The sequence below is a fragment of the Elgaria multicarinata genome, chromosome 13, assembly GCF_023053635.1.
Source record: "Elgaria multicarinata webbii isolate HBS135686 ecotype San Diego chromosome 13, rElgMul1.1.pri, whole genome shotgun sequence".
Taxonomy (NCBI): domain Eukaryota; kingdom Metazoa; phylum Chordata; class Lepidosauria; order Squamata; family Anguidae; genus Elgaria; species Elgaria multicarinata.
The window spans coordinates 34,586,394-34,613,083 of NC_086183.1; the positions used below are offsets into that span (position 1 = coordinate 34,586,394).

The following is a 26,690-nucleotide window of genomic DNA, read 5'->3' on the forward strand; positions in this document are numbered from 1 at the left end:
GCTGCCAGGGAGACAAAGTAGTCAGACTCACAGGTTTGCTTACAAGGAGACTAATTTATTGGCATATATTACACATATCCCAATAAAAATGGACTAGACTGTGAAAGCTTCCTGCCCAAAGGACCCCTCGGCAAAATCTGGCCCCCCACCCCTGGGCACAAGAACAATTACAGTATAACTGAACTTGGCATTGCTGCCAAGTTCAGCGAGTGATTAATTGCATGTTGTTAATAACAAAGCAGCTCTTCTCATCCTAAGAATCTATAGCATACGTCTACATTGTTGTGGTCAACAAGGCACTACTTGGCATTTCTTTGGCACGGGCAAGACCCACTCATTGGGTTTCCAAGGGGGTTCCGGCCAGCTTTCCCACTGAACCTCCGTGGGATGTCAGCTCGTTAGAGCCTCCAGATAAGACACCTGAGGCTCTCATGAGATCACTGTAATTGTGCCTCTGACCCTGCTTTCCCGTAACACAGAGGAATGTTGCAGACTGGTGCAGAAGGCAATAACAGCTTGCTAGCTTAGAAGCAGAAGCAGCCGTTCACCCAGAAGCCTTTGCGGGCAGCCATGGCTTTGCCAGCCTCCAGGCCATGCAAAGGGGTACCAAAGTCATGTCTCCTGCACAGCACATCATGCCTCCGGTTAAGCAGGGCTGGAACCATCCCCGGCGCTTGGCTGCCTGTTGACCCAGCGATTCTTGCATTTCCCAGGCAAGCTGGCCCTGGGGATCTGTATCCCGCCTCCTCTCCTTTGGGACCTTCTGGTTGGCCTCTGGAGCTGTTTTTGGACCAGCCAGGGGAACCTGAGAGCAGCTCAAGAGCCCAGTAGCGTTGGCGTGAGTTTAACTGGTGGCTGCTGGTATAGACCTCTTCGCTTTCTCAGATGTTTCATCGCTTCTAAGACTGCTTACCTGTGTGGCTGGAGGGAGGGTGTCTTTTTTGTCTTGTGCCTTGAGAGAGGTTTCACTTCCTCCGGTGTGTTCACGCACAACTACTTTTACTCCTCCGGTCTAAAAGTGGAGTGAGTTCTTCATACATTCAGGCTCTCTTTGTAAGGAAGAAAACCTGGTGTGTGGGGGAGAGCGAGCAAGCGAGATGCCTGGTCACGCGTTCCCATTTTGCCCTGCCTGTGGTCTCTCTTTCTCTCGCGGAGGAGGAGGCGTGGCGTGTGTGTGATGAATGGATCCCTCCCCGCCTTCCCTTCCTCCAGCTGTGTGTTGCTCCATGTGACGCTGCACTTCTAAACCCCGTCCATATTTAGGTGGCTGGTAGCCTTGGAGTCTCTCCGGCCCTCCTCAAGCGCACGATCCATGTGCATGCGCGCGCACATGAGAGGGTGGGGGCCTGCCTCTCCCCCTTCCCCCGCCCCTCACATTGCCGCTGCAGCTTGCCTCCTGCCCCTTTCGAGTTTTCCTGCATCCCGTTATGGTGGGAAGGTTATTTCTTCCCATCTCTGCTGGGAAGGAGGACTGAGCACATCCCAGAAAAGATGGAGAAACTCTTTTGACCCGAGGATAAATTCTGGAAGACCTGAGTCTCTTTCGCCTGGCAGGGTCAGAGCAGCCCCACTGACAAGGTATGTGGGTCTAGGGCAACCTTCCAAGAGTCCAAAGGACCTGGCAGTAGATTGGGCAGATTTACGTGGGGATGGGGGTGGAGGGTGGGATGGCAGCTGGGGGTGGAAGCATATCGGTAGGGAATCTCCAATAATTGCTACTGGGAGGGTGGAGTCCCATTAATTTTATTATTCTGTTTGGATTCCGCCACCCCCTTCCTTTTATCCCCCCCCCCCATTTCTCTAAGAACTGCACTTTCTGGGAAAGGGGTACAGAGTAGAACGTAAAGGAGGTCTGAGTTCAAATGCTTCGTGGAGCATGGACTGAGCATACGATATGTTGCCTTGGGGCATATTTTTTATTTAGGTTTTTGTCCCTTTCTCTCCCTTCCTCTCTGCCTTCAGATTTAAATTAAAGCAGCTTATTTCACAGGGCCGTGAAGGCAGTCAGGATAAAAATGGCAAAGAATTTTGCGGAGTGAGGCGTGGCGTGGGAGCAGCCGCTGCTCCGCGTCCCCCAGGCGCCCTCCCTGCCGCCTTCGCCTTCTGAGACTTTCTCCCACAGTTTGGGGACAGAAGGGAAGCTCTGGTTACACCCCCCCCCTCCGCGCGGCACCCTTCCTGTGTGGGTGTTTCAGGCAAATGAGGAGGCCAACCGGTGGGACGTGTGTATGGAAGCCGAGTCCTTGTGCACCTGCCCAACCAACGTGCCGCGCCGCCCCAGCATTTTGGCGTGGCTCCCTTTGGGGCGCCCCGGAACGATGGCTCCGGTCCCAGCCTGGCACTCCGGAACGCTGCAAGGCTTTCTGGTGGCGGCGGGGGTGGGCTGCGCTCTTTCAGCCCTCTCAGGCGTGTGTAGAACGGGGGGGAGGCTGAAGGCGACGTTCCCATGACATTAAAGTGGCCACTCAGTTCTTTCTGGGTGCAGGAAAGCCCCCCCCCCACCACAGAAGTTGCCTGCCTGTCTCTCGCCCGCCTGCTGTAACGTGGTGGTGGGTGAGCCCAGCCCGCCTGGCCCAGGTTGCGCCCTCGCAGCCCAAGCAGCCACGGCTGCCCCCCCCCCCCCAATTGCAAGCAGGATGCGCGCGCGCGTGTCCCGCCCGTGTCTAGTGCGCGGTGCGTGTGGGGCTCAGTGTGCTGGGAACACGCCGTGCCCTGACGTAACCTGGCTCCGCTCGAGGGGTGTGCCGCCCGCTGCGCCTCCCTCCCTCCCCCCCCCGTTCCCTCGCGCAGGGGCGTGGTGTAAACAAACGCACATGGCCCTCCGACTGACTGACTCTTGGGGGATGGTGGGTGTGGGTGTGTGTGTGCTGGCTGCTGCCTGAGCCATGTGTGAGAGGGAGGCAGGCAGGCAGCTGCCACTGCTGCTGCAGACGGTGTGGGTCACTGTAGCCCTGCAAGCTGAGCAGACGGTGGTGGGCGTGGGTGGCTTCACAGGTGCCCCCATGGAACTGTTTTGAGCCTCCCCCCCACTTTTGATGTGCACTTAGCAGCCTTCCCTCCCACCTGGTGCCCTGTGTTGGACTACAACTCCCATAATCCCTCAGCCACCTATGCTAAAACATACAAAATGTTGCCTCAGGGCAAATCGCTGTCTCTCTGACTCTACCTTCTGATTAGAATGAAAGCAGCCTATTGCAGTTATGGTGGCCGGGGGATTATGGGAGTTGTAGTCCAGCACTTCTGGAGGGCATCAGGTTGGGGAAGGCTGGCAAGGGGAAGAAAAAGAGAATTGCATTGGGACTTAAGAACCGATGGATGGCCCTGCAGGAAGCCGGAGACACAACTGCCTTTCATCCTGCCTGCATGTCCCCCTCCATGAGGGATGCATTTGGGGCGGGGACCTTGTGCCATCCCTTTCGATGGAAGCAGTCGCAAGCAGAGAGGGTTTTTTTGTTTTTATCTCCGGTTTTTTTTGAGGGGGTTTCTCTGTGATGGGTCTCCTCTCCCTCTCCTGCTGCTGCTGCTCAGCCCTGAGAGTGCAATGAGGAGAGACAGAGGGGAAGGTTCCCTCCCCACCCCCTGACTTAGGTGGGCCATGCGGGGTCACTCATTGGTGCAAAGTGTGCCTTTTGCATTTGATCAGAGGCACTCTTCACATGCTCCAGGGCTGAGCCCTGCTCAAATCCATCCCTGCAAAGTGATGCCGAAATGTGAGGTAACGCCGTGGTGTGCGTGCATGATGCGTTTCCAGATCCCTGATCATCCCGGTTGCCCTCCTCTGAACACGCTCCAGCTTGTCTGCGTCCTTCTTGAATTGTGGAGCCCAGAACTGGACGCAATACTCTAGATGAGGCCTAACCAGGGCCGAATAGAGAGGAACCAGGACCTCACGTGATTTGGAAGCTATACTTCTATTAATGCAGCCCAAAACAGCATTTGCCTTTCTTGCAGCCATATCGCACTGTTGGCTCATATTCAGCTTGCGATCTACAACAATTCCAAGATCTTTCTCGTTTGTAGTATTGCTGAGCCAAGTGTCCCCCATCTTGTAACTGTGCATTTGGTTTCTATTTCCTAAATGTAGAACTTGGCATTTATCCCTATTAAATTTCATTCTGTTGTTTTCAGCCCAGCGCTCCAGCCTATCAAGATCACTTTGAAGTTTGTTTCTGTCTTCCAGGGTATTCGCTATTTTGTGTCATCTGCAAATTTGATCAGCGTTCCCTGCACCTCCTTGTCCAAATCATTAATAAAAATGAAGAGCACTGGGCCCAGGACTGAGCCCTGCGGTACCCCACTCGTTGCCTCTCCCCAGTGTGAGAAGGTTCCATTGATAAGTACTCTTTGAGTCCGATTCTGTAGCCAACTGTGAATCCACCTAATAGTTGTTCCATCTAGCCCACTTTTAGCTAGTTTGTGAATCAGAATGTCATGTGGTACTTTGTCAAAAGCTTTGCTGAAGTCAAGATATATGACATCCACAGCATTCCCACAGTCCACAAGGGAGGTTATCCTATCAAAAAATGAGATCAAATTAGTCTGACAGGATTTGTTCCTGACAAATCCATGTTGGCTTCTAGTGATCACCGCATTGATTTCAAGGTGTTTACAGATTGACTTCTTTATAATCTGCTCCAGAATTTTCCCAGGGATGGATGTCAGACTGACTGGTCTGTAGTTCCCAGGTTCCTCCTTTTTGCCCTTTTTGAAAATAGGGACAACGTCAGCACTCCTCCAGTCATCCGGCACCTCACCCGTCTTCCATGATTTTGCAAAGATAATAGACAAAGGTTCTGAGAGTTCTTCTGCTAGCTCCTTCATTACTCTAGGATGCAGTTCATCGGGCCCTGGAGATTTGAACTCATTCAAGGAAATTAGGTGTTCTTTGACCACTTGTTTATCAATCTCAAACTGCAATCCTCCCCCCTTAACTTCTGCTTCACTTTTCCCAGGGGGGTCATAGACCCGCTTTTGGGAGAAGACTGAGGCAAAGTAGGAATTGAGCACTTCAGCCTTTTCTTTGTCATCTGTTATCAATTTGCCATCCTCATTAAGCAGTTGAACCACCATTTCTTTCCTCTGTCTTTTACTACTCACGTATCTGAAGAAAGCCTTTTTATTGCTTTTAGCATCCCTCGCTAATCTCAGCTCATTCTCAGCTTTAGCCTTCCTGACGCCATTTCGGCATTTCTGCGCCACTTGTCTGTACTCTTCTTTTGTAGCTTGGCCTTCCTTCCACTTCCTATATGTATCCTGTTTTGTTTTCAGGTCATCTCTAAGCTTTTTGTGGAGCCACATTGGTTTCCGTAGGCATAGGCGTGTCTGCGTAGGCGTGTGAGTGAGGGAGAGAATGACCTGGATCGCATGGCAAGTTCTGCTGCTGATGTGAAAGATACCACAGGAAAAGAGGGTTGGGTGCAAGAGCGTGGTTCAGGGTGGAGGGGTGCAAGTGATAAAACCCCAGTCATGCGGCAACGGGGAGGCCGAGCACAGGTGATAGAGCGATATATATATATATAGCCTCCCTGGCGTCAGAGAGGGTCTGGGCAAAGGGAAATTCATGTTGGCAGGAGCCCACCTCCGTTAGGACCCTCCTGGGTTTGATTTCCCCCAGGAGCTGGGCAGAAACGCCAGTCCCACGGTGCCAGCGCCGCGGTTTGGACTGGGTTTCCCAAAGCACCGGTTTCTCAGCTGGGACAGACAGTGGTCCATGTGCCCTGCCCGGTTCCACGGGAAACTGTTGGGCCAATGCTGTCTCTCCCCCCAGGCACGCCTGCCAGGTTGCACAGTGAGCCTGCGCCCCGTGTGCTTGACAGACAGCCCAGCCTAGGCGGGGATCCCAGCAGCTGCCTCCTTGTTATGTAATAGCCAGCCTGACTCCCTGCCCGCCTGCGTTGCCGCTGCACGGTGCTCAGAAGCAGCCTGCCCAAGCCAGGAGGAGCGCCAGCCAGCCAGCCAGCCAGCAGCTGCCTCTAATCTCCAGCCTGCCTTCAGCTGCCACCCCCCTCCCAACCCTTCCGCAAGTCCTGAAGCACATGGCGAGGCGAGGGACACGGAGGCAGGCACATGGCGGGCCATGTGCTCTGGTGCCCCCGCCCACCTCCCTCACGCTGCCGAGGGGGCAGGCCCAGCGCCCCTGACGGAGCCGTGCTCTGGCCCACTGCCATGGGGAGGGCTGGGCGGAACCAAGGGGAGAAAGAGCACGCCCACACGTGCGCATGCACGCCAGAATGCAGCCCACAGAAGGGCAGCTGCCCTGCAGATCCCTGGCCGAGGCTTTGTAGAGCTTGGGAGCGATCTCCCGGAGGGGCCTTCCCACATGCAGCAGCGACGGCTCAGGGCGGAACATGGGCGGCGGCGGGAGCGGCAGCTCACCCCGCATCTGCAGTGATGTGGCTGTGGGAATCTCGGAAGCTGCCCTGAGCCGCCCAGGAGCCCCTCCCTCGCAGAGGAGCGTCTCTCCCGTCCCCTCTTGCTGCTCCTTTTAAAAAAATGTATTAGTGCATTTATATCCAGCCTTTTTCCTCCAAGGAACCCAAGGCGGCGTACATAATCCTCCTCCTCTCCACTCTATCTTCACAACAACAACCCTGTGAGGTAGGTTGGGCTGAGAGTCTGTGTCTGGCCCAAAGTCACCCAGTGGGTTTCCGTGGCTGAGTGGGGACTAGAACCCGGCTCTCCCGACTCCCAGCCCAACACCTGAGCTACTACACCACACTGGCTCTCACGGGAGATGCCAGGATTGAACCCGGCATGAGGACCTCCGGCTTTCATGCAGGCGCCCCGTTGCTGAGTGGGGGTGGGGCCTCGCCAGATGTCCCCCGAGGTCGGTCCTGGGGAGGGTCTGACCCTGCGCAGATCGACGCCCCCATTCTGAAGCCTCAGCCATGGAGCGAGGAGCGCACCGCTCCGGAGCTAGGTGGAGAGGGTGTCCCCCGCCCCCTCCCCTGCTCTGGCTTCGGGATGGGGCCCTGCGGAAGGCCTGGCTGGGGCGAGGGGGGCTTTCGGGGCTCAGGGCTTGTGAGCAGCCCCTCCGCTCTCGGGGTCTCTGGACTGTGAGCGGGGAGCCCTCTCTGCCGCCCCCACCCCGGCACTGGCTGCCAGTACGCTTCCGGTCGGAATTCAAGGTGTTGGCAATGACCTTTAAAGCCCTAAACGGCGTGGGACTTTGGTATTGAGGGAGCGCCTCTCCCTCTATATGCCTCTATATGATTTGAGGTCTGTTGGAGGAGCCCTTCTCCGCATCCCACCGACACGAGACATCTGCTATGGTGGGACGTGGGAGAGGGCCTTCTCTGTGGTGGCACCCCGGCTGTGGAATGCCCTCCCCTTGGAGGCCCGACTGGCGCTGGCACTGGTTTCATTCTGGCGCCAAGTTAAGACATGACTACTTAACAAAGCCTTTGATGGTGAAATTCACCAAGCCTGTACGTAGTTTTAATTGTTTTAATTGGTTTTTATTGGTTTTAAATTCTGTACTAGTTTTAGCTTATTAGTGGTTTAATTTGTTTTCAGCTGTGTATATTTATTGTTTTGTATTGGTTGTATGATTCTATCTGTACGCCGTCCTGAGATCCTTGTGATAGAGGGCAGGATACAAATGTCTCCATAAAAATAATAATAAAGAGCTCAGTCAGCAACTCCCCGCGCCTTCCGCCCCCCTAACCGGAGCCAGGCGGTTGTTTGCTCACCTGCCCGGACGCATCGCCCTTGGTCCAGGCGCCACGAGGCCCCACGGCCACCAAGTCCTTCCTGTTGCCCAGCCAAAGGGCCCATTGAGGCTAGAGCCGTAGAGCAGTTTCACCGCCACGGTGTTGCCTCCAAGGCTCCTGGGAACTGTAGTTAGTTGGGGGAGTTAGGAGCCAGTGTGGGGTAGGAGTTAAGAGTGCCCTGAAACTCTCTGGGTGACCATGGGCCAGTCACTACCTCTTAGCCTAACGTACCTCGCAGGGCTAAAATGGGGTGAGGCGAGAGAACCCACGAGGCAAGGTGGGGTGTAGATGAGATGAGTCTTAACACGCGTTTGGTTCGCGCAATCACGGCACTTACGCTGGAGCCTCTTCTGGCTGCTGCTGGAGCCTGTTCTTGCTGGCCCTGTCCGCTCTAGGTAAGGGGCACAGTTGACACCCGAACGGCATGGTTGATTTCTGGAGTGGCTCCCCCACGCAAGACGCCACTCCCTGCTGATGGGAAGGGTGTCGGGCGTCGCAGGGCTGTTTGGGAGGGTTCCGGCTTCTTTGCTGGGCCAGACGCATGCGCCTGGGCAGTGCCCTGAAATGTCTCTGCTGTATGCCTGGCAGGAGGTGGCAGCTGGCAGCCCCTGGGCCAAACGTGGCCCATGGAAGCGCAGCTGCAGTCAACGAGCAGCTCCTGGGGTCAATGGGAGTTGGCGGCAGGCCAATGGAAGGGGGCCGGGGGCTGAGAAGGCCCCGAGTTGGTCTCCGTGCCAAGCTCGTTGCCAGCCAGGGGCTGAGACAGGATAATTGCTGTTGTTGCCTCTCTGCCCCTCTCTCCCCACCCCGTTGCTGAGACAGAGAGGGGCGCGTGTGGAGAGGAACCTGCTGTTCGTTTTCAGCAGCGAGAGACTCTGTGGTTGTGTCATTGGCGTCTTTGCATAGTTAGGGCTTGTATATAAGAATGAGGCAGAAGCGTGGAGCTTTCTAGTGACGTTTTTTCATGATAATGAAATGATGGCGAGAATTTACTCTCAAGACCTGTGGGTGGTGCGGGCAGAGGGCGGCTGCAGCCGGCCTTCCCCAAGGCGGTGGGTTTCCCCAGCTACTGACTTAGTCCTTTTAAGTTCTCCCCCTCCTCCTAACGGCCCTTTCTGTCTGCCCCGCAGGAGCAGAGGAGAGGAGCCGCCATGCCTTCGGACGAGGCTTCTCCGACCAGCCACCCACCCAAGCCCGTGAAACAGAAGCCCTCGAAGGCAGGCAGCCCCGGCTCTGAAGGCCCGTGGGGGCTACCGGACAAGATGGCGCGAGGCGGTGATGCGGCCAGGAAGCCCCATCACCCAGCAAGCGAAGGGGAGAAGGACTCCGGATTCTCAGGTAGGGCACCTGCCTGCCTGCAAAGGGGGCTCTGAGGCCGGAGAGCGTAACGGCCGTGTGCCCTGCGGAGGAGGACGGACACGCCCTGCCCCGGCCCCTCGGCTGCGCCCTCTCGCTTGGGCTTCCGAGGATCCCTTCCCGCTCAGATCCTGGCATGCCTTGGTCCAGACGCCACGAGGCCCCAAGGCCACCAAGTCCTTCCTGCTGCCCAGCCAAAGGGCCCGTCAAGGCTAGAGGCATCGAGCAGTTTCACCGCCACGGTGTTGTCCATTGTGTCCGCAGCCCCTGAGGGGCAACGGTCTCCCTGGCAAACCTTCCGAAATGCGCACCTGTGGCAGTTTGCGCGTGGAAAGGAGGGGGCAACCAGAGGGGGCAAAGCTTGGCTGGAAAACGACCCGCCCCACCCTGGAAGAATTTCCATCCTAAAAAAAACGTGGGTCATTTGCTCCAGAGCCTTGGACAGCTCCATCAGAGTTGCTTCTTTGTTAAATTTATCGCACAACTTTTTTGGAAGGAGGTTCGAGGCATCTCACAACAGGGATTTAAACGTACCAATATTTAAAACAGCTTTCAAACGTTTCTGGGCAGGGTGTGTGAGTGTGTGTGTGTGTGTGTGTGTGTGTGTGTGAGTGTGAGTGTGAGTGTGAGTGTGAGTGTGACTCTCTGTAATTGCTGGCCTGAAAGTGGCCCGCTGGTGCGCTTCCCCGGGAGTCACTGTACTCGAGGAGGCGCTGTGTGCTGGGTTCGCCAGGCGTTCCGCAGCATCGCCTCGGAGTCCAGCTCCTTGGCTCAGGAAGCCGGGCAAGTGCGGGCCCCAGGGTGCCCTGTTGGCTCTGCTCCCCCTTCCGGGAGCCCTTAACCCCATCTCTCTCCATCCCTCTCTGTGCAGACGTGAGCTCGGAGTGCCTGAGCGCCGTGGAGCAGACGGACACCGAGGACCAGTCCAGCGACGTGTTGCGCCAGCTGGCTGAGTTGCAGAAGGCGCCACAGAAGGCGTTGGGCGGGCTGGCGGGCGGCGCCTTCACTGGCCTGGCCCCCGTTTACATTGTCAAAAACATTATCCTCAAACAGGTAGCCCTTGCCTCGCCCGCTCCGTGTCGCTGGCCGCCCAGGGGCCACTGTCCCCCTTCATCCCCCACTCTCCAGGCCTGCCACAACTTCACAGCTGTGTCTGGAGCGCCGTCTGTGTGTGCTTTGCAAAGCCCAAAAGAACCATCCCTGGCCCTGAGGGGCATTCGGTCTGCGGAGGCCTACGGGAGTCCCTTCGCTCTCCTGGAGACTCCTGTACATTGACGGGACGGACGGTGGGTGGGCGGGAGCGGAGCCCGGCCTCGTCGTTGCCCTGGCCTGGCCGCCCTGCTCTCTCCGGGGGCCTGTTCCTTGCTGACCTCCCTGTCTTTGCCCTTTCTCTCCACAGCCCCAGGGAACATCCCCCAGCACCCAGTTCCTGGCCTGGAGCAGCCAACATCCCCTTGACGGCGCTGAGGGCTCCCCTGCCCGTGTCCTCTTGATCCAGCAGCCGGTGGCCCCGCTGAAGGCCCTGCTTCCCGGCCACAAGTCCTCTGCCAAGGAGACCTACCTCCCCATCCTCAGCAACTACCCCAAGATCGCTCCTCATCCAGGCCACGACCTGCAGACCAAGGAGGGGGGAGGGGGAGGGCCTGCTCCAGCAGGAGGCGCCAGTACGAACAAGCGCTTCTGCCTGGAGGAGGCCTGGGTGTCGTCGTCCGACCCGGCCGCTCCAGCCGACGGCGGGGACCAGCCGCCGGAGGAACGGCCCTCCGCCCTGCTCAGCCTCGAGGCTCTCTCCCAGAACATGGTGAGCTCCTCCACCGGTTGGGACCAGGCCGAGGGGCGGATGATCTCCAAGGCCTCCAAGCGGCTGGGCTGCAGCAGCCTGGGCAAGCAGCGCCGCTTCCACAACACGGTGGAGATCCTGCGGAAGTCGGGGCTGCTGGGCATCACCCTGAGGACGAAGGAGCTGATCCGGCAGAACAGCAGCACCCAGCGAGAGTTGGCCGAGCTGCGGGAGCACGCGCAGCTCCTCTGCGAGGCCGTCCGCAGCAACGACGGCCAGGCCTGGGCTCGCCTCCAGCAGGCCATGGACCGCTCCGCCGCCTACTGGGGCAGAAAAGGGGCCGGCTCTGACGCGCAGCCCCTGGGGCCACGGACCCCGCTGGTGGCGGAGCCCGCGGGCCCCGGCCCAAAGGCCGGCCGAGAGCCCCTGCCCAGCTCGCCCCTCACGCCGGACACGTCCGGGCAGGTGGTCTTGCCTTAGCCCTGCCCTGCCGCAGCTGTCGTGCCCTGCGCTCAAGGGTGTTCTCCTGAAGAATCCGTGTCTGGCCACCCAGGACTTGGCTCGCCAGCCTCCTGCAGCCGCTGTGGGAGAGCCCCCCCTCCCCCATGCCTGGACGGCCAGCTGTTTGGGCGGCCCGTTGGCCGTTGAAGACTGAGGGGTGCTGGCAGGGACGGGGGGCGGTGTCTCCGAGACGCTGGCGCATCCTGGGCGCTGGGAATCTCTTCTCGGTTGGGGAGGGGAGTGGGCTGGGCTTCGCTGGCCAGGTTTGCGGTTGAAATAGTGACGGGGATTGTGTTCCAAGAGGCAGAAGGGGGAATGGGGAGGGATGGGAGGCCTGTGTGGAAAGGGAAGCAGCTCTTCTGTTTATTCCCCCCACCCTCAGACACCTTGAAAGCAATTGATCCTGCGAGCGCCCGACACGCTCAAGGAGCTGGTGATTTGAACCCAGGACTCTCCAGTCCTCCATTCTCTCCTTCCGGCTGAGATGCTTCTTCGCTGAAAAGGCGCGGTCACGAGGCTGCCTGGCTGCTGCCCGCCCCACTGGCTTGTTTTGGAGCGAGCAAACGAGGGGGGAATGAGGCAGATGGCTTTCTACCGCTGTTCCTTCCCGGTTGAGAGTTCTGCCTAAGTCGAAAGCTTGCCTTCTCTGCTGCCGCCGACAGAAGATGGTCCTATAAAGGAAAAAAATCATCTTGTTTTGTGCTAATTGCTGGGACCAGAGCAGCGAAAGGCCGGCCGCCTCCTGTGCCTCATGGCCACTTGCAGTGACCTTCCCTGGCCTGTGGTGGAATTGCCCCGGTGGCCTTCGGGTTTTGAAGCTGAAAGAGCTGCTTGCCAAGAAAACGCGTCCCCTGCCTGTTGCCCCGGCTGCACGCCGGGAACGGAAGTCTCGTGAGCCAGAACGGGGACCGTGCCGCTGATCAGCGCGCCCCTTTTCTCGGCTCTCGGCACATTGGTTTTGTTTGGGTGGTGGGTTTTTGGGTTTTTTTAAAATTAAAAGCAAACTTTCCACATGAAACGACTCTGATGACTTCTCTGTAGCTTAGGCTTGCGCGCTCGCCGACACTTCACAGATGAAAGAGCTCTTGAGCATGAGTTGTTGGGGCTCGGGACGGGGGCTGGTGGCCCAACAGTCAGGCCAGGTGGCCAAGAGCCAGGCTAACCCAATCCAGGCTCTGTCGTACTGCAGGTGGGCATTAAATGAGCTTGCATGTAGGTAGTGTTCAGAGGAGGGCAACCAGGATGATCAGTGGTCTGGAAACAAAGCCCTATGAAGAGAGACTGAAAGAACTGGGCCTGTTTAGCCTGGAGAAGAGAAGATTGAGGGGAGACATGAGAGCACTCTTCAAATACTTGAAAGGTTGTCACACAGAGGAGGGCCGGGATCTCTTCTCGATCCTCCCAGTGTGCAGGACACTGAATAATGGGCTGAAATTACAGGAAGCCAGATTCCAGCTGGACATCAGGAAAAACTTCCTGATGGTTAGAGCAGTATGACAATGGAACCAGTTACCTAGGGAGGTGGTGGTAACTGGAGGCCTTCAAGAGGAGGCCTTCAAGAGGCAGCTGGACAAGCATCTATCAGTGATACTTTAGGGTGGATTCCTGCATTGAGCAGGGGTTTGGACTCGATGGCCTTGTAGGCCCCTTCCAACTCTGCTATTCTATGATTCTAGTTTCAGAAGAGAAGGGCAGGGAGGCGAGCCATATGCCCCAGAGCAAGCCACAAGCACCATGCGCACGTTTGGTTCCTTTATGCCTGCCTTTCAAGAAACTCCACGGCAGTTTGCAATATGAGTCATAAAAACAATAGTATAGAACAGTTAAAATGTTCCTCAAAGGAGACATTTCTATGTGTGTCTACTCAGGTGTAAGCCCCAGTGCAACAGCTTTCATGCCAGTAAAACACAGCTCAGTTCTATGTAGAGTACGTTTAAATACCCTTTAACAGCGGAAGAAGCTTACAGGCCAGAGGAGGAACCTCTGGGGGGTATTATTATTATTATTTATTTATATAGCGCCATCAATGTACATGGTGCTGTACAGAGTAAAACAATAAAATAGCAAAACCCTGCCGCATAGGCTTACATCCCTGTAGAAAACATCCCTGGTTTGTACTCAAGGGCATTGGTTCCATTTTACAGTTGGGGAACACTGAGTCACAGCCATAAGTGACTAGCTTGGGTTCAGGCAGAGAACCCTAAAGCAGAAATCCGGAGCGGAATGCCGTTTGCAGGCCAAGGGCTTCCTGCACAGAGCAACTGTAGCTTCTGCCCCTCCCTCCTCACACACTTCGAATTATAACACAGGGCTTACAGGGCAATGGCATCTGTGCCATGCAGATTTAAGCTGCAGGAGTCCTCACTTTCAGCCCTGACACCCCAATCTCCATTGCCAGAAAACTGCAACAGTCCCGATGGCTTTGTGCTAACTCCAGTATCCGAGGCAGTAAGCCTATATGCACCAGTTGCTGGGGCACATGGGTGGGAGGGTGCTGTTGCACTTGAGTCCTGTTTGTGAGTTTCCCATGCACAGCTGGTTGGCCACTGTGTGAAGAGTACCGAACTAGATTGACCCTTGGTCTGATCCAGCAGGGCTCTTCTGTTCTCATGAAACACTGCAAAATCTACACCTCATGACTTCCAGCAAATGCTCACCGGTTCCCCCACCCCGTGCTTTCCTGTTCTACACAAGCTCGTGTGTGTGTGTGTGTGTGTGCATATGCTTCTATGCCTCCACCCCATCCTGAATTTTTGCTAAGCCCTTGCCAGGGCTCTTGGCCTAGGAGTCTGTTTTTAATAACAGCTGCTTCCTAGGATACAGGAATGAAAATATATCTGAGCGTTTGTAGAATGCACCTGCCCTTTCTCCTTAGGTACATCAATTTGTACTAGCTGTGTAGAAGGCAGAATTTTGGCAGATACCAGTTCTCTTTCGCCTGCATGAAAAGTAGTGACAAAAATAAAAGGGGGGGCTCCTAACAGCCTCCTTCACACAGGTATGGAAGGTAAAGAAGTCTTTGCTGTCCTATTCGTGTTGGGTCAGCTTTTTTGAATGTCACCTTTTAAGAACAGCTAGATCTACAGTGTTTATTTGTTCCTCAATCAGGGCTTTTCTACATGAGGCTTTTAACCCAACACTTTACCAAGACTTCTGCTTTCGGATTCTTTGTGAGATTAAGTTTGGCTCCTTTACATGAGTTGACCCCCAGGTTTTTTCTCTCTGCCTTTCTATACGTTCCGATAAACAACCACAAGGGGGCGCAGAAGACAATGCACATTGGTTCATTGGGGAGAAAGTGAGGCCTTGGTCCAGGGCCTCTGCAGCCCCTCTTGACACCTGTGGCTCAGGAATGCTCACCTGGAACGCTCCTTGACTCGCCAGGCCGGGAATGAGTCAATGGGAGAAGCAGTGGGGCGGGTTGGCTTTCTTTGAGCCATGTATGCCCTGGCAACATCCATGAACCAGACTAGACTATCTGGATCATTACTCTGAGGGCACTCAAGTGATGTTTCATGTGCCTGTGTCTAGTTTGGGAAAAACTAGACACCAGGACAGGTAACAGAACTGCAAGAACAGCGTGCGCACAGACGCAGCAAACAGCGTGCAAATAAACTGCGCGAGGTCCAAAAGTCATTCTAACTGTGGTCTTGGAAATTCTGATCTATAAGGGCTGAAATAGCATGAAAAAAATAGATTGGGAAATGCTCACCGAGGAACCAGCATCGTAATGACAAAAACAAACCCATCTTGAACAGATGAAAATTCCCCAAGAAAGAGGTTGTAGAAATGAATTAATAATTCTTATTAATTAGTTATTATTATTAGTTATGCAGCACTAACAGCAGGCAAAGCACGTTACAGAAAAACTTAAATAGGTCCCTCCTCCAAGGAGCTTACACATTGAATTAGAATAAGCGTTATGGCAGTAACTTTGCATTCTTTCTTGTTTTCTCTCTTGCAGTCATTTTATTTTGTAAAAGAAAAAAAAAAGAGGGTGTGTGTGTGTGTTATTCCCCAATATGGCCTCCTTCCAACGGGGAGGTTCTTGCCTGGCGTTCGGAGTGGGACTACAGTTGTTAGCCTTGTCATGGAGCACCTGTGGACTTTTCTCCCTAAGGCGAAGAGGTTTACTAAGTTAGGTCATTGTCCTTTTCGGTTCATGGAACTGAGTTAATCTCTAAACGTGTGTGTGTTCGTGTGTGTGTTCGTGTGTGTGTGTTCCGAGGTCGGCGGTTGCGCTCAGGCTGCCTGCCGCTGCCTTCCTTTCTCATGACAATCTGAAACGGGCCTCAAGGGATGCAGGTGACTGAAACTTTAGGACCGCCGCCCTAACGAGCTGCTTGCCCAAGTGGAACTTTTCCTTTGTTCCCGTTTTTGTGTGTGTGTGTTCATTAATTTTTATCCTTTGCATTTGCCCATTATGGAAATTGTTTAATCTAGAAACAGAAAGGGCATGATCCAATGCGACACTACCCCTAATTATTATTAATGTATTTATTTATATAGCGCCATCAACGTTCATGGTGCTGTACAGAAGAAAATAAAGCAGAAGACGAAGCACCCGGCTCTATGGCTTATTGCGTTCTGAAGTCACCAGAACAAACGAACAGGGAGGGGAAAGGCGTTGCACTCGCGTGAATTACCTCTAGTGGAAAGACCATTGCACCAGCAAGTGCTACTGGGCTGGCTTCAGAGGCCATTCCTGCTCGTGCAACGTCGCCTATGTTCGTGGCAGTGTCGGACTGGATACTGCAAAACCGGGCAGGGGGGTTCCACTCCTCGGGTTTATACAGAGAGGCGGCCCCGATCCCTTCTTGGCCATCCGACGTTGCCGCTGCAAAGTCCAGCACCGCCTCCTGCTCCCTGCTGGGTCCGCCGAGCCTCCGTCCGTCCCAGGCCCCCCTTGCTGCGTGGCCTGGATCGTGGCCTGACGTGGCCGGCCTGGCTCTGTGGGCTGATGGAGGGCGGACTTTCTCCCCAGCGCCTTTTCAGTCCGCCGATTGATGGCAGTACGAACACCTGTGAGCGTGAAGTGTGTGCGTGTGCGTGTGCGTGTGGGGGGGGGGTTTGCTGGAGTTTCGAGGGAGGTGAAGGCGAGGAGCCGGGCACGGGGGCCACGGAGCGCCTGATCGTTTTGTTTTGTTTTCTTGTTGTTGTTTTGCTTTCCGCTCCGGCTCTCCACGTTTGTAAAGAAAAGGAACAAGAGCGCGGCTGGGGAGGGGCGGCGGCCTCTGGCGATGAGCCTCTCGCGAGCTCCGCCCCGCGCTCCCCTCCCCTCGGCCGGGGCGCTGAAGTCCGGCTCTGCAGCGCGCCCGGTCCAGGCGCAAAGCGGAGGCGCCCTGCAGCAGCCCCGGCGCCCCCATGGCTCTGCCCGCCTTGCTGCTCCTCTGCCTGGCGCTGCTGCTCGCCCTGGCCCGGCGCAGGCGCGCCCAGGCGGCGGCCCCGCTGCCCCCCGGGCCGCCCCCGCTGCCTCTGCTGGGCAACTTGCTCCACGTCGACGGCTGGGACATCATCCCGACCTTCCGCCGGGTGAGGGGGCGCCCGAGGGGCCCGACTAGGGGACGGCGCTTCCCGCAGGGAGAGAGAGGGCGGCGGCGGCGGCGGCGGCAGCGCGGAGCCAGGGCGGCGGGGCGGAGGGCTTGGAGCCCAAGCCCCGGTCCCGCTCGCTGGCCGAGGGCCGGCGGTGGAGTTCGAGAAGGCGGACCAAGCCCGCTTGGAGGAGCGCAGCGCTGAGCGCTGCGAAGGGAGAACTCCGTCAATCCCCACCGAAGGGGCTTAAAATGCCCGTGGAGGGTTTTCGGGGGGGCCGGCGGGGGGGGGGAGTGCCGAGTGGTTTAATCCGCCTCTCCTGGTGCACGATGGTCCCCGTCTGAATTGGGGCTGCCTGCACTTCGCGCGGAATGAAAAGCTAGCCTTCTCTGTGACTAGCATTAAGGTGTAGTTTGGCTCTGGTTTTGAGCTGGATGCCCCCCCCGCCCCCCCCAAGCCTTTCCCGCTCTGGAACGCAGGAGTCCTGAGACTTTTGTGTGCAGAGATGTATTGATGCAACGGCGCTTAAGATGTGGCAAAAGCCATTGTCGGCTGTAGCTGGGTGGTGCGTTTCGATGGGAACGAAGACGTCCCCAAGTCCCCAAGAGCAGGGAAGGGCAGAGAGAGAACGCTTCACGAGGTCTGGAATGTCCCACTGCCAGCCAGTCAACACTCCTGATTGGAGGGGTGGGGGGAAGCGCAGCGAGGTCCTTGCCCAACGGTAGACTCTGCGTTGTCTGAATGCAGCCCTGGCCTTACCATTGCTTTGACAACGCATACAAGTGTCTCTTCAAAACCAGGGTCATCGTCGTCTTCTTCATTTGCCAATGGATCCAGGCTCTGCTTTGCCACCTGATGACGTTCCTCAGCCTCTTATCTCAGCTGGTGCCCACGAAGGCGGCAGAATCTGTGCCTCAACAAAAGTGCTGCTTTAACCCACAACCAGCATTGCCACAGAGCAGGACTGTCCCGCTGGTGCCATCCATTCCACTCCTCCACAGCTGCTCTGTTGTTGGCAGAATCCCAGGGTCACGCTGCCCCTTTGCATCCAAATCTAGGGTGCTGAGATGTGTTCTTTGTCTCCCGGCAGCTCCAGGAGAAGTACGGGCCGGTGTTCACCGTCTACATGGGGCCCCGGCCGGCCGTGATGCTGTGCGGCTACGAAGCCATGAAGGAAGCATTCACAGATAATGCCGAAGCGTTTGGTGCGAGGGCTCCGATACAGGCCCTGGGCGATACCATTTCCAAGTACGGTGAGTGGCCTGCTTGCAATAGGAAGGGATTGTGAGCAAAGGGATGCAGCATAGAACGGGGGTTGGTGGGGGGTGGGGGGAATGCTCCTGCATAGTTGGGGAAGGGCGATGGCTCAGCGGCAGCTCACGGGCTTTCCACACCAGCGTTTGATCCTGGCATCTTCCGGCAGGGTTGAGAAAAATGCCGGTCTTGGAAACCCTGGAGAACCGCTGCTCTGACTCCACGTTATAGATCAGCTTCTTCTGCCCCCGTTATGCCTTCGTCAATGGGCTGGAGGGGAAGGGAGACGAGCCAGAGGCGGGTCACATTCTGGAGGGAGCAAAGTGCCTGCGTTTTTCTATCGCTCTCTCTTGCCCCCAGGGGCAGGGCCACAGGGCTTGGCTTCCAAGTCTCATCGAGAGGGAACAGATACGAATGTCAAATCCAATCCAACCGTTTCTGCAGGCAGCAAATCCTCTGGCCCTGAGCAGGTTCTGAGAGAGCCGCCTGTGCAGCCCCCAGCCCCACTGCCCCCACCGCCCCCCAAGGCTGCTGCTGAACTCCCAACTCTCGCTCTTCTTGCTGGTGCCTTCCACACATGGCGCTTTGCTGCCTCACTCCTTTCCTGCAGAGAATCCAGAAGATGTCGTTGCCAGCTGTAGTTTTCTTGTAAGGGTCGTCCCCTCCCCGCCCCCGGGGGCCATCGCTCACGTGCTTGTATGCCTCTCTGCTGACCCTTCACCACAGCCGACTCCTGGAGTGCAGCTTTATTTGGGGGTAACCAGTAAAAGTGGCCTTGAGGCTCACAAACACAGGGCTGACTGAGGGGAGGAGAAGGACGCTGAATATAAACCCCGCCCAGTGAATTTGGGGGGGGGGTGAGAGAAGTGGCTACTGCCAATCTCCCCTTGAGCCCTCCACAGTCCACCCACCTGTTCCACCCCAGGGCTCTCTGTGCTCATCTCCGGCCTGATCCGTGGCGTGTTCCTCCATTTTCCTTTTCAGGAGTGGTCAGCACCAATGGGGAGCGCTGGAAGCAGCTCCGTCGCTTCTCTCTCACCACCCTGAGGAACTTCGGGATGGGGAAGAGATCCATCGAGGAGCGGATCCAGGAGGAGGCCCGGTTCCTGGTGGAAGCACTGCAGGAGACGCAAGGTGACTCTTTCCCCACGCGCCCCTGCTTTTCCTCACAAGGATGCTGTGGTTCAGTGACAACTGTGGAGGCCAAAGGAAGAGGGCCCTTTGCTTCGGAGGAGCCAAAGCATGTTTTGCACAAATACGTCACTTCCTAATCTCTCCAAATTTTATTTATTTATTTATTTATATTTATTGCATTTACTTCCAAGGAACCCAAGGCGGCGTACATAATCCTCCTCCTCCACTCCATTTTATCCTCACAGCAACAGCCCTGTGAGGTAGGCTGGGCTGAGAGTCTGTGACTGGCCCAAAGTTACCCAGTGAGCTTCCATGGCTGAGTGGGGACTAGAACCCGGATCTCCCGACTCCCAGTCCAACACTCCAACCACTATGCCACCCTGGCTCTCAGTGGGCTGGTGCACAGCGTCAAATTGGCCACTTTACGACCAGCCCCTTTAAAATACAGGAATTGTCAATTCTGTGAACATGTCAACGGTCTTAGGGTGGGGGGGAGGCAGGGAATTTCTGTAGTGTGACCTGAAATCAATCCAGCCCAGACCCCACAGGCTTGAACATCCATTCCCCACTGACCCTCTCCCTCTGCCGCCTCCACAGGGCATCCCTTTGACCCTACCTTTTACCTCAGTCATGCCGTCTCCAACATCATCTGTTCTATTGTGTTTGGCAACCGGTTTGAATACGAGGACAAGAACTTCACCACTTTGCTTGAGCTGATCAATACATCTTTCCGGCTCATGTCATCCCCCGGGATGCAGGTAAGTATCAGTGTCCCCAGTGCCCAGAGGGACTATTTAGTTCTATATTTATGTATTGCTCCACAGTGCTAAACAGATTCCAAAGTGGTGAAAAAAGTTAAGAAGATAAAAGAATTAAAAAAAAAACATATTAAAAATGTGTTATTTTAAATAACAGAATACTAGTGAACACCATGGCTGGTCAGTCAAGGAAGGCTCCAGAATGGCCGTTAGCTCTTAACAGACTTATATTTTACTTGTTTCATCTTCATATTATCTACATATTATGGGTTAGAAATTCACCAAAATCAACATTCAATCAATTCCTTTTCTTTAAAGATCTTTAATGCTTTCCCGTGTTTGAAGCGGATCTTTCCCAGTCCCCATCGCAGACTATCCAAATGCTTCGATGACATCATCAGCTTCGTCCTGCAGAGGGTCCAGATGCACCGCGAGTCGTTCGATCCAAATTGCCCTCGAGACTTTATTGACTCTTTCCTCGCCAAAATGGAGCAGGTGCGTATTAGAGCCAAGAGGAAAGGAGAACCAGAAAGACAGCCTCGGGTGACGGAGTGTGCAAAGAGGAGAGGGAATTAATTTCAGCCGGGAAGTGCATTTCCAGCTAAGTACCTTAATGGGAGGGATGGAGTTGACAAAAGTAGGATTTACATGCGGATTTGATGATCATTCAGTTTTCATTACATTGTTGTGTGCTCCTGACTTCCCCCATCAGTGAGAAACTCCTAGGGCAGCACCCTCTAGGCTGGGTCTCCCTTGCATGAGAAAGTGCCAGGAACTCTGATATTTGCCTGTTTACAACTATATAAGCCCAGCAGAAGTAGAGGCCAACAGGAGGGATGGCAGCACAGTGGCAGAAGCCCCGACTTTACATGCAGGAGGTCCCAGGTTCAATACCTGGCAGCATCTCCAGGTAGGGATGAGAAACCATCCAACCTGCAACTCAGGAGAGCCGCTGCTGCCATTCCGTGTTGACAATACTGGGCGACATGGACCAAGGGTCTGACTCTGTCTAAAGCACCGTCCTCTATCCCTAGAGAGGAGGCAGCTGTCCTGCTATTTCCTTCTCCCTTGAGGCTGTATCAGGGACTCAGCCACCTTTGTTTCACCTGAGCTACACAGATGGGATGATGTTTCACTAGACAGGAGATAGAGTACGCCCACTAAATAAATGGAATTGCCTTTTACCGCAAGGCAGAGAATCAAGGCATTTTCTAGGATGCTCCAATCACCTGCTGCTATTTGTACCAATTTAGGGTGTGCTACCTTGAATTTTCCTGGAACAGAAATCCTGCTGACCATTGGGCAGTGCAAGTGTGCAAATTTGCCTCTTGCTTGATCATGATGCTTTATCTCCTTTTTTTTCTTGTGCAGGAGAAAGAGAACCCGGTTTCTGAATTCCATGACATGAACCTGGCTATTACGGTTTTCAACCTATTCTTTGCAGGGACGGAGACGGTCAGCACCACCCTCCGATATGGGCTTCTCATCCTCCTCCGGCACCCAGAGATAGAAGGTGAAACCCCCCCAATCAACTCGGTCTCCTGCTAGTTACTTGGCCCCACCAGTAGGGATTTCTGTTTGGCTGGCGGGGGGGCTAAATAAACCAGGACTCTCATCATCTTTGGCCTGAAGCGTGGGACTGTGGTGGGCTGGGTAGTTCTGGAAAACAGGGGAACCGCCTCTGTCCAGTAACACACCCGATGGTTTCTTCAGAACCAGGCAGGGTTTCCTTTCATTGATACAGAGGAGAGCTGGGATGAAGACCGTAGTTAGGGAGAGAGGAAGCTGCCTTATGCTTGGTGGGAACACGGGAGACACGGCCTTCTCAGTGGCTGCTCCGGTGCTCTGGAACTCTCTTCCCGGGGAAGCTAGGCTGGCTCCCTCCTTGATGGGCTTTTGGAAGCAGGCTAAAACCTTTTTGTTCCAGCAGGCCTTTGGAGAAGAATCTGTCCCTCCATCTATGTTATTGTCTTATAATTTTGTTGTTTATTTAAAATGTTTATGGTTTTCTTTCCCCCCCATGTATATTTTAAACTTTGTAAGGCCGCCTTGAGGCCCAGCATTGGGCAAAAGGCGGGATACTACTACTACTACTACTACTACTACTAAATAATAGTAATAATATGCTGAGTCAGGGCCCCCGTGCTGCCTGCTCTGATTCTCCAGGGGCTCAGGATGAGGGAGGCCTTTCCCAGGTCCTGTCTGCTGAGATGCTTTTAATTGGGAATGCTGAGGACTGGAGCTGGGACTTTCCGGGCCTGTACTCATGACAACCCATTGTGGGTTAATTTACCTGCAAGGAGCTGTGGCTTATGGCAGGTGCTATTATGAATATTCAAGCCCTGTCTGAGGTAGCTGTGGCTTGTTGTGTCTTGCAATTCTGGCCAGTTGGGGATTATTATTATTAATAATAATAATAATAATAATAATAATAATAATAATAATAAAAATAAAATATTTCTAACCTGCCCCTCCATCCTGATCAAAGCGGGGAACAACAAGTATAAAATACATAAAATATTAATCAAAACACAATATTTAAAACTTCCTAAAAACGTACTAAAACCATCTTAAAATTCCACTGGATAGGCCTGCCGGAAGAGATCAGTCTTTATAGCTTTCTTAAATGCTAAAAGACTGTTAAGTTGACGAATCTCCTCCGGCAGGCCATTCCGCAGTCTGGGAGCAGCAGAAGAGAAGGTCCTCTGGGTAATAGTTGTCAGCCTTGTTTTTGCTGGCTGGAGTAAATTCTTCCTGGAGGACCTGAGTGTGCAGGGCGGGTTGTATGGGAGAAGGCGATCCCACAGGTAGCCTGGACCCAAACCATGTAGGGCTTTAAAGGTGATAACCACCACTTTATACTTCGCCTGGAAACAAATCGGCAGCCAGTGAAGAGATTTTAAAAGTGGTGTAATGTGGTCACCCCTAGGTGTACCGGTGATCAGCCTGGCAGCCCTATTTTGAACTAGTTGAAGTTTCCGGACTGGGCACAAAGGTAGCCCTATGTAGAGCGCATTGCAGAAGTCGAGCCTCAAAGTTACCAGCGCATGCACTACTGTCTTAAGGGTAAAACAACCGTAGCATAACCTTAAAACAGACCATAGGTCCTTTAAGGGCTGTTTGAACCTCAAATAACTCCTGCCAGTTGGATTTGGAGCACACAACAAGCCTTGGCAAATCCCAGCCAGGGCTTGCCTATTCACAATGGCAGATGTGCTCCTCTAGGGTTGATTAATCCACGGTGGGCTGTCGTGTCATCCAAACCATGTCTCTGCATGCAAAGACCTACTTTTAAGCCCTGACACCTCTTACAAAAATACGTAACTCTCTCAGCTTGTCAGTCAGTTCTTATCCCCCCTGTTGAGTTCTGTAGCACACAGCTCTGAACCAACGGCCTTATCTACTTCTTTACAGCAAAGGTCCAAGAGGAGATTGACCGGGTCATCGGGAGGAACCGGAGCCCCTGCATGGAGGACCGGATCAAGATGCCCTACACAGATGCGGTTGTCCATGAGATCCAGCGGTTTGGGGACATACTTCCTGTGGTGACTTCTCACTTAATGACCCGTGACACCACATTTCGGGGATACAGCCTTCCCAAGGTGATTCACCGGGATAATTGCAGCATTTGTATAGAAACATAATGATATCGGGAGTTCTATTTTCCATCTGTTTCTTAATGATCCCTAACATGGGTTTCACCTTTTCTTATGTGGGTTGATGTTTTAAGTGAGCCATCCACCATGACCATAAAGGTTTCTTTTCCGGTCAATTACCACTAGGTCAGATCCCATTACTGTATCTGAGAGGTTAGGAGTTTTTGCCCTAATGTGCATCACTTTATACTGACACTGATCTGCATTTGCCATTCTGTTCTCCACCCTCTCATGGTCCTTCCACACAGGTGGTTCTTAGCACTGTTCCTCAAAAGATGTTAAGCTTTTCTACATGAGGCTGTTAATCAGCTGTTCATCCACGGTATTTACTTTTGGTTTTGTTGAAGAATTAACTGAGCACCACAAAAGGAGCATTTTCTTACCTGCTCTTCTGCTACATAACCTCTAGGCTGCGCTGTGGTATAACTGAATAGCACAAATACACAAGCAGAAACAGTGTTTTCTTTCAGAAATTATACTCCATTTCCCCTCTTCTAAAAAACTTGCTGAAAATGCTGTTCACAAACAGAAGCAAAACTGGAGCAAAACATGACATTGTCTAAAGAACCTATAAATAACAATGAGCAGGGAATTATACTGAAATGCTTCATGCAGAGAAAGTTTTTAACTCTGTTGTCATCCTGTAGTCCAAACAGTTCCCTGACTGGTTTCCTGGTCTTAATGTACTTAACAGAATTTGTCTTTAGTGGTTTTCATGCTATTTGCAATATGTGAACTCCTCAGATTCCTGTATGGGACCTGTCTTTTAATTCCACTACCACCAATTTGCACAAAAGCAATCTCTCAACGGTAAGGAAGGGCTCTCGTGTGGGAGCGATCCCAATCACACATACGATCCTGGAAGAATTGAGCTGCCCTAACGGAAATGCTCCATTGACACCTGCCTGGAAAGTGCTACACAAACACGAACGATTTGTTATTAATATTAGTGTTATGAATGGAGGACGTTCCAGGTGTTCAGGCCAGAGAGACTGGGCTTGGTAACCGTTGCCTCTGGGGCCTCTGTTCTTCCCTTCTAGGACACTGTGGCTGGGGTTTTCTTGACGTCTGTCCTGCAGGACCCTCAGTACTTTGAGACACCCAAGAAGTTCAATCCTGGGCACTTCCTGGATGAAAACGGGGCCTTCAAGAAGAGTGAGGCATTCCTGCCGTTTTCATCAGGTGACACACCTGGGGGGGGGTCTTCAAAAATGGGATGGAGGAGGAGGGAACGGAAGAGCGGGTTGTTATGCTGGGCCTTAGGACGGGAGCAGGCAACCTTTTGTGGCCCACGGGCCCATGTGGCTATTTGAGAAACTGTCCTGGACACCGCCCCAAATTGGTTACCGTAGGAGGCATAGCAAGTCATAAAGGACAAGTAATCTACCCCAAAGACTGAATACAAGCGTTCAGTACAGAATACAAGGCAAAGTACATAATCCTCCTCCTCCATTCCATACTATCCTTACAACAACAACCCTGTGAGGTAGGATGCGCTGAGAGTCTGTGACTGGCCCAAAGTCACCCAGTGGGTTTCCATGGCCGAGTGGAGACTAGAACCCGGATCTCCCGACCCTCAGCTCAATACTTTAGCCATATGCCATGCTGTCTTTACGAGTCCCTTGTTCTTCCCCCTTCCCTGCAGAGAAAAGCATCGGTCTGCATCCCCCCCGGCCCCCTATCTTCATTGCCTACAAATGTCTTTAAGTCCTACTTGAGGCCCAGAGACATTAATGGGAAATGAAGATGGCAGTCGCTGAAGCCCCCCACACACACACACACTTTGCTTTGAAGCAAATGCTGGTAAGAAAAAGTGTGTGTGTGTGTGTGTGTGTGTGTGTTCTTTTAAAAATTAGTAAATAGAGATGTATGGCCCCTTGGTGGGCACCAAGAAATGTGTCCAGGCAGGCGGGCAATTTTGCACCTGCCTGATGAGGATTTAAGAACTTATAAGGGAAGAGAGAGAGAGAGAGAGAGAGAGAGAGAGAGAGAGAGAGAGAGAGAGAGAGAGGCCAATGTGTTGGGTTGCGTTCACAGAGAGGTGGTAACTATTGGGTTGAGCATTGCGTTAGAAGGGTTCATCTTGAGTTAGGACATTTTAAGGAACTTTCCTGTGTTGTGAAGACATGCTGTTAAAAACCTCTCAATTTTTGACCCTCTAGGGAAAAGGGTTTGCCTCGGTGAAAGCTTGGCCCGCATGGAGCTCTTTCTGTTTCTCACGACTGTGTTGCAAAACCTGAATCTGAAAACGTTCCAGGTCCGGGAGGAGATAGACATTTTGCCAGTAGTGGAGGGTGGCGGAAAGCGTCCCCCGCGCTACCGGCTTTCTGTGGCTCCACGGTAAATGGGCCCTGCTGAGCAAGAGCAGGGGGGAGGGGAGGGGAAATGCATGGTGGGTGTTGCTGCTTAGTTTGAACATCTTCTGTCTCCAGTTGGAAGATAACATCATACATCTAAACACAACAGTGCCTTCCGATGGAGCTCGGCTATACGAGATTTGCTCAAAAAAGTCCCAGCTCTGAATAATGTCTCAGAAATTTACATTAATAAAGAGTCTTATCTGTCGGTCTTGATCTCGAAGGAGTCTTCTGCTTTGGTTGAGTTCCTTCCATTCTCACTTTTTATCATGGTAGGAAAAAAAGCAGCAGGATGTGTGTCCGACGCGGGTCTGTAGGCCACCACTGAATTAATATTATCCTCTGTCAAACTGGTGCCATAACAGCGGCAACAATACCATTTTAATCATTTATTTATTTATTTATTACATTTTTTATACCACCCAATAGCCAAAGCTCTCTGGGCGGTTCACAAAAATTACATGGCAGGAGTGATCGCAGGCTATCCAGCCAGGAAAATTCGCAGTGCGGTTGTCACATGGTGGTAATGTTGTCACATGGTGGTAAAGTGCAGAAAAGATTGAGCAACTGAAAACCTCCAGCAGTATTTGTTGTTGTTATTTACTGTTAACTCTGCACACGCCGTTGTAGCTTTGAAAGCCTGCAGCTTT

The 26,690-nt window shown here is 53.6% G+C and overlaps 2 protein-coding genes across 6 annotated transcripts; both read left to right on the forward strand.

The window, feature by feature from the left end:
* The first annotated feature begins 1,379 nt into the window (after positions 1-1,379).
* CIPC (CLOCK interacting pacemaker) lies at positions 1,380-12,318 on the forward strand. Of its 2 annotated transcripts, none has more exons than XM_063140264.1 (4): positions 1,380-1,578; positions 8,843-9,050; positions 9,940-10,121; positions 10,468-12,318. In XM_063140264.1, exons 2-4 carry the CDS (start codon positions 8,864-8,866, stop codon positions 11,326-11,328), a joined length of 1,230 nt encoding a protein of 409 aa, XP_062996334.1. In that variant the 5' UTR covers positions 1,380-1,578; positions 8,843-8,863; the 3' UTR covers positions 11,329-12,318. The 2 variants fall into 2 exon arrangements, with proteins under 2 accessions (XP_062996334.1, XP_062996336.1); XM_063140266.1 differs by lacking the exon at positions 1,380-1,578 and adding an exon at positions 6,525-6,597.
* Positions 12,319-15,632: 3,314 nt separating this feature from the next.
* Positions 15,633-26,248, forward strand: LOC134408143 (cytochrome P450 2B1-like). Of its 4 annotated transcripts, none has more exons than XM_063140262.1 (9): positions 15,633-15,654; positions 17,972-18,134; positions 19,120-19,269; positions 19,867-20,027; positions 20,346-20,522; positions 21,399-21,540; positions 23,442-23,629; positions 24,724-24,865; positions 25,846-26,248. In XM_063140262.1, exons 1-9 carry the CDS (start codon positions 15,649-15,651, stop codon positions 26,025-26,027), a joined length of 1,311 nt encoding a protein of 436 aa, XP_062996332.1. In that variant the 5' UTR covers positions 15,633-15,648; the 3' UTR covers positions 26,028-26,248. The 4 variants fall into 4 exon arrangements, with proteins under 4 accessions (XP_062996332.1, XP_062996331.1, XP_062996330.1 ...); XM_063140261.1 differs by lacking the exon at positions 15,633-15,654 and adding an exon at positions 16,283-16,361; XM_063140260.1 differs by lacking the exon at positions 15,633-15,654 and adding an exon at positions 16,341-16,373.
* Positions 26,249-26,690: the final 442 nt, after the last annotated feature.

Coding starts and splice junctions, on each gene's coding strand:
- CIPC (XM_063140264.1), top strand. CDS start 8,864: ATGCCTTCGGACGAGGCTTCTCCGACCAGCCACCCACCCAAGCCCGTG. Junction 9,051..9,939: donor GAAGGACTCCGGATTCTCAG/GTAGGGCACCTG, acceptor CTCTCTGTGCAG/ACGTGAGCTCGGAGTGCCTG. Junction 10,122..10,467: donor AAAACATTATCCTCAAACAG/GTAGCCCTTGCC, acceptor TTCTCTCCACAG/CCCCAGGGAACATCCCCCAG.
- LOC134408143 (XM_063140260.1), top strand. Junction 19,270..19,866: donor AGCACTGCAGGAGACGCAAG/GTGACTCTTTCC, acceptor CCGCCTCCACAG/GGCATCCCTTTGACCCTACC. Junction 24,866..25,845: donor ATTCCTGCCGTTTTCATCAG/GTGACACACCTG, acceptor TTGACCCTCTAG/GGAAAAGGGTTTGCCTCGGT.